We start from the raw sequence: 7,028 nt of genomic DNA on the forward strand, positions 1-7,028 counted from the left end.
TGACAAAATAAACACTTTGACCTGGAACCACAGATCATTAAAAATAACAATAACAACAGAAAATGCTAATGCAGATGTCACCCACTGTGATCCTGGATTTGTTGTGTGCCATTTTACAGATCTGATCTTCCAGTCTACGCTTCTGATGCTGGAACTCCGTCATCAGGCAGGAGATGTCCTCCTAAACAGAGACCGAGAGACAGGTGAAAGAAATTCATTATTCTTGTAGAACTACATTAAAAGATGTGTAATTTAAACCAGGACTGATCAAAAGTCCTCTCTACTCTTTAGATTAAACTTTTTTACTCTGTATTCCATCCATCCTTCTTCTGCTGCTTATCAGTGGTTATCTGACAGTCAGTACAGATGTCATTCTACCCACTGAGGTCTCCCAGCTCATTGTGGAGGACCCAGAGCTGTTTCCAAGCCTGATGGGATAAAAGTGATTTTTCCATCACTTGACAATATCGTCAGTCCTGGTTAGCTGTTCTCCTCCCTGCTGAATACTGCCTGGGTTGAGTCCTGCCTTTCTCTCCTGAGGCTTCTGATACATTTTCAGAACTTACTTGAAGCTGAAAGTCCTTCAGCCACAACTCTGAGTAGCCCCCTCTACAGTGGAGGCTTTAACCATGCAAGGAAAAATACAGCTGAAGGTATGACTAGAAGACCTTGTTGAGAGGGGCCTCAAGACATTGCCAGTTCATTCATCCTCACTATTGGTTTGGCTTTACCATGTCTGCCCAACCCCAACTCTGTGGCACTCAGCTGGAGGCTGGTGAGTTTCACCATACCTGTCCAGCACTGCTCAGCCTGGGCAACCCCAGAAAGATAGAGAGTCCAGAGCAGCCCCAGGAGTTTGGTACCAGGGCTGATGCTGAGAGTGAAGTTGAGCCCAACTATGTTTAGTTGTTACTGCTTCCTCTCCTGTACCCACTCCAGCTTCTTACCCACACAGAGGTGATATCCTTAAAGCCAATTTATGGTAGCAGGGGTCTCTGTAGGTGTGGATGAATGTATGCATTTTGAAGAAAGGAACCTAAGGGGGTTATACTATACAGGAGTTTTCATTTCAATTCAATTTTATTTGTATGGCACCAAATCACAACAACAGTCATCTCAGGGCACTTTACATAGTAAGACCTTACAGTGTTATAGAGAAAACCCAACAAACCTCCCTTGAGCAGTACAGTGGGGAGGAAAAACTGCCTTTAACAGAAGAAACCTCTGACAGACCCAGGGTCAGACCCCAGCTCTTGGTGGGCGGCCTTCTGCCTCAACCGATTGGGGTGAGTGGATGAAGGAGAGAGAAAAGAAAAGAAAAGCATCAAAACAAAACAAACAATCAAACACTAGGCAGGTCGATGTGGCCGGTATAAGCTATTATTTCTGTGTAGCTTCTTCCGGTTCTTTCAAACCAGGAACTCTCAATGAGACGAAAGAGACTGCTTTAGATTTATAAAAAATAACCGTGCTGGTTTATTCAGAGGATCACAGGTAAAATTCACAGTACACGTCCAGAGCTCTCTCACCCCTCTGCCTGCGCGCAGGCAGCAGAACAGCTGAAGATTCTCTGGACCCAACAACCTATATAATATTAATCATTTTTCCTGCACAGAGGTACAACATTTCATGCTTCGTAATCCTATTGGCCATTTGGCATGAGCAGGTCAACCTCTGCTCACGCCTGCTTGCTGAAATGTGATCTAAACCAGGTGTGTGTGTGTTGTGATTTTCATGTCGGCAGCTAACCCATGAATGCGCAGCTAGACATCTGAATACTGAACAACTGGTTGTCTGCGCTGCAGACCACCTATCTGTGTAGGCTATTACAGGACAAATCAGGACCTAGTGAGTATGCTAAACGGGCCAGGTGGTCATCTGAGGTTGTAGGCACCCTGTCTCTGCAAGATACTACATGACAAAGCAAAACTTGTAATATGCTAAGCAAACCTAGGTGAAGATGCAAAACAGGCCAACAGGTCTGTGTTAAAACGTAAAATAGGCCATGTGGTTACTTGAAGGTACAGACATCCTGTCTCCACAAAAGTTACAGCACGCATTTCCAAAGTTTTAACTCAGTAGAATTTGGCGGTCATCAATACAGTTTTAATATATATAAACAAGGCTAATAAAGGTATGAAAAGTAACTAAAGGGAAAATAAAGTTATGACAGGTAACTAAAGGAAACTGAAGTTATGAAAAGTAACTAAAGCTTATAAAGTAACCTATAAGATTCAAATCTTACAAGAGCCAGGGCAACCTGCAGAAAGGTACAGGGAGAGAGAGAGGACACACAGTTAGTGACGGGTAGTGATGGCTTATAGATGGAAGGAGAGAGGAGAGGAGAGGAGCTCAGAGCATCATGGGGGACCCCCAGCCTAGATCTATAACTAAAGTATGGTACACCAAACCAAACCTAGAATGCATTTCCAGAATTTTCATAGACACTAGTGATGGGAAGTTCGGATCATTTTACTGGTTCGGTTCTTTGAATCTCATTCAGCAAAATGAACAAATCTTTTTTTGAGTCATTTTGTTCACTTCAGCAGAATGTAATTAAAATGTTACTTGTTAATTCCCCATCTACTTACGCACATATTGATCACGTTTCCAATAAGAAAGAACTGTAATGCAGCCAAGGTCATATTATAAGTAATATCGTACCTGTGTCTTGAGGCTATGCAGTCTGTTACGTCATCACCACCTCACCTCTGAATATTGTGGGTCAAATTCGTTTGGTCTTTTGTCACTAACATCCTAAGCTAAGCTAAGCTAAGCTAAGCTAAGATGTGCCGTGCCGTCTTCTGTATAATATACAGAAAGATTCTCCCTGATGAAGTTTATTAACTAACTCTTTATTAAAACATTCAGAGTTATGGAAAAGAACCATATTGATAGATATTCACAAAATTATAGTCTGTAGGAAATAAAAAGCTATTTTATAATAAAAATAAATGCATCATGTAACAGTAAGAGTAAAATAAGGACGGTTGAAAATTAATTTCTGTATCCAACAAAGCATTCATGTCACGTTACAAAAACGAATGACTCGAAAGGTGTACTAATCTTTAAAAGATTTGTTCAAAAACAAACGACTTGAAACCGAGAGCTCGAAAGGTGTACTAATTTTATGCGATTTTGCACACGCACGGTCAACACAAAATGAACAAATCACTCCCTGAGACGACCAATGTTCTCGAATCATGGGAAAGATTCCAGGTGGCATGAAAAAAAAACTTTTAAGAGGATAAACATGAGGCCTTAACAGACAGAATGAGAGTAGCTTGCTAACACACTGCTAACATTCTAACAGCTAATTTGTCCTATAACTGCACCTCAGCTAATGCTAATTTTCCTCCCTTGTGCTATGTCTGTGCGCTAACCCTAACACCTAACCAAGTTAATTTAAAATTTGGAATAAAAGTGAATGTTTCTCCCCATAGATAAGATTTAGAGATATTTAGCCAACAGTTTTTGATGCTTGTAACTCTCTAAATATCAATTAGTGTAAAAACTGAATTAATTATTTATTTTCACCAGGATCTGTGTGGCGTAGCCACTGTTAGCAGACACCAAGGAAGAGTTCTGTATATGTCTCTTGCATATGGCCTGCAGACCACTGAGGTGACTTCAGCTTGCTGCCTGCAATCCCCGGACACTCCGACTAGAACACTGGCCACTCCCACACTGAGAGAGGCTGCTTGTTTGTCAGAACTCTCTGCAAAGATGACTGTTCCCCACTTTGAGTTAGAGAGAGAGCCCTGATGAAGCTAAGGATTTATTTATGAATGAAGCGTGCTGGCTTATTAGGCACAGATCACCCATCAATCTGTATTTCAGCGGCTGGTGCACATGTAGACCACCACCACAGTTTGCACTTACTAAAGATGTTGAATACCTGCACTGGTTGGGGTATGTGACTGTTAGGGTGATTTTATTTTAAAGTAGATATGAATAGGATTAGTTAAGGTCTTTATTTCATAGCATACATAAGTTTACATACTTTTATCTCACTGTTATGTTTATGTAGTTACATATCACCCTATGTGTTCACTGAATCACTGGTCAGTATTTACTGTGTTAGCCAACTGGAGCACTGTTTAACATCAAAGGGACTGGTTCACTAAAACACTGAATCTCATTAGATTTACAGCTTTGGCAAAGAGGGTCCACAGTTAATTTATTATCACCACCTGGCTGATGAGCCCAGGGGAATTAGGGTTCACTGGGACACTATGGTTAGTAAACAGAGATTAGATCTGAAGCCAGGAAGAGGAGAAAACTTCAAAGGTAGAACCATATGCGCACAGAGTCAGAGTAGTTTTAATTGGTGAACCAAAAAGCAATGCCTAATATGGATCAGTTAGTTAGAAACAAAGGAAGAAGTGAGTGTTTATGTAGAAATTAAGGCAGTATAAGTATTCCTCCCCTTCCTAGGGTGCTGTCCTCTACGATTGGAGCAGAAAGGACGTAGGAGGACAGACTGACCGAAGGACTAGTAACGGGAGAGTTAAGTCTAAACCATGGCTCCTCCCCAACACCCGTGGATACAAATATTGTATACTGACAAGTTGAGAGTCTTTTCTGTTTATCCTAATCAGTGAAGATCCATGTGCACATGCTAATTTTGATACGTTAATGTATAATAAATTTCACACTTTGAAATATCCTTTTATTAGTCTTCTCTTTTCAAAATAAAAGAACACGCCTCACATGACCCAGGAGGTCAAAGTGGCGTCGGAGTAAAAACTTGGTACAATTTTTAGGACTGGACATTCTACCTACCACATATTTTTATTGATTTATTTTCCCAGAGATCTAATGTGTAAAAACATATGACACTGATAATTAATGTTATTTCAGTGAACAAGAAAATAAAATATTCCGATTTTGAAAAATATCTGGATGTGTGTTTTACGAATGGTGACTTCAGACTCCAACAATCTCAGTTAAGAATGTACTACAAAGGTCAAGGGTTGCTGTTTGTATTTCCAACCAATGAATCACCAGGTAACTGTAGAAACAGAGATTAGCTCTTTAACTTCAGAACTGTTTTGATTGCATATAATGAAACTTGACCCCAATAGTCAGAAATCTACTGATAGTGTGACAATGGTACATTTTTTAACCCGCTACAGTAACTTTTCAGATCATTAGGGGTTCTTGAACAGTTTGACAATTTCGCAAGATATACAGTAGAATGATAAAAATAAAGTCACGGTATCATATTAAACCAATTAGTTAATCTGTCCCTGTGGTACATTTGTCATATTAAAACTATTATTTCTGACTAATTAATCATACCCTGGCACTGATTCTGTACAGGTAGGTTGAGAACATTAAGAATGTTCTGCCAGGGGCCAAACACTGCTGAAGGTCACAACACATACAGAGTCATTTTCATAAGCATTAACAACATGTATTGTTGTGAAACTGGAAAGCAAAAGGCCACATCTGATTTGTGTACCTTTAAACAGTTTTATCTCACTGTTTGATGATATAATGTGAGCTAATGGATGTTTATCTGCAGTAAGTCAACAGCAGCAAGTTATTCTGAGGTTAATCAACACTTCTGCTCTCAGGTGTGCAAAATTCAACCCCACAGCCTCAAACGTATGTGTGTACATTAGAAAACAGAATACGAGTTCATTTTTCACATGAAGACTCTATTTGAATTAATGCTTAGAACACAAAGTAATTATACTACTATATTATAGGGTGACTTTAATATTCATGTAAATGTTGACAATGACAGCCTCAACAATGCATTCTGTTCATTATTAGACTCAGTTGGCTTTTCTCAAACTGTAAATAAACCCACTCACTGTTTTAATCACACCCTTGATCTTGTTCTGACATATGGCATCGAAACTGAACACTTAATAGTCTTTCCTCAAAACCCTCTTCTGTCTGACCATTTTCTAATAACTTTTGAATTTCCATTAATGGATTATACTCTATGTGGGAAACAATTCCACTACAGCAGATGTCTATCTGACGATGCTGTTACCAAGTTTAAGGAAATAATTCCATCATTATCTACTTCAGTGCCGTTTGCCAACACAGTGGAGGGAGGCCACCTTAACTTTACTCCCATACCAGTCGATAATCTTGTTGATAGTACTGCAGCCTCCCTGTGTACGACACTTCAAACTGTTGCCCCTCCGAAAAGGAAGGCAGTGAAACAGAAGAGGCCCCACGGTACAGCTCGCAACACTCCACTAACTCAGAAGAGCTTTAGCCTGGAAAATAGTTGAATTACATATAAAAAGCCCTTCGTAGTGCCAGAACCACATTTTATTCATCACTGATTGAGAAAAATAAGAACAACCCCAGGTTTCTTTTCAGCACTGTAGCCAGGCTGACAAAGAGCCACAGTGCTGTTGAGCTTAACATTCCCTTAGATCTCAGCAGCAATGACTTCATGAGCTTCTTTACAAATAAAATCACAACTATTAGAGAAAAAAATTGGTCGGACCACTCCCACAGCTCTCGCAGATGTGCCATCTACTACAATGGCTTTAGAAACATCTGTAAGACCTCATTTATACTTGGACTACTTCTCCCCTATAGATCTCTCTGAGTTGACCTCAACAATTGCTTCATCTAAATCATCAACATGGCTCCTGGACCCCATCCCGACCAGGCTGGCCTAATTATAGACCAATATCCAGTCTCTCCAATCTCCAATCCAATTTCTATTGCTATGCAGATGATACTGTTATATTTATCTATGAACCCAGATTAATCAGATCAGTTGGTCAAACTTCAAGCATACCTTAAAGACAAAAAGGCCTGGGTGACTTGTAATTTCTTACTTCTGAACTCTGACAAAACTGAAGTTATTGTGCTTGGGCCTTAAAATCTTAGAAATCTGCTGTCTAACCATATAATTACTTTAGATGACATAGCTCTTGCCTCCAGTACTACTGTGAGGAACCTTGGAGTCATTTTTGACCAGGATATGTCCTTTAAATCACACATAAACCAAGTCTCTAGAACTGTCTTCTTTCACCTGTGCAATATCA

General features: G+C 39.9%; 1 protein-coding gene across 1 annotated transcript in view; it reads right to left on the reverse strand.

Annotated features, from left to right (window-relative positions):
• Nucleotides 1-85: 85 nt before the first annotated feature.
• The window catches only part of LOC109974444 (E3 ubiquitin-protein ligase TRIM50-like), a gene marked incomplete at its 3' end in the record, with an annotated part of 8,521 nt that continues 1,578 nt past the window's right edge, over nt 86-7,028 (reverse strand). The window contains exon 4 of the mRNA XM_020624641.1: nt 86-181. Coding sequence (XP_020480297.1) covers nt 86-181 — 96 coding nt within the window. The remainder of the gene's footprint in view (nt 182-7,028) is intronic.

The sequence above is a fragment of the Monopterus albus genome, unplaced genomic scaffold (genome assembly GCF_001952655.1).
Source record: "Monopterus albus unplaced genomic scaffold, M_albus_1.0 scaffold334.1, whole genome shotgun sequence".
Classification (NCBI taxonomy): Eukaryota; Metazoa; Chordata; class Actinopteri; order Synbranchiformes; family Synbranchidae; genus Monopterus; species Monopterus albus.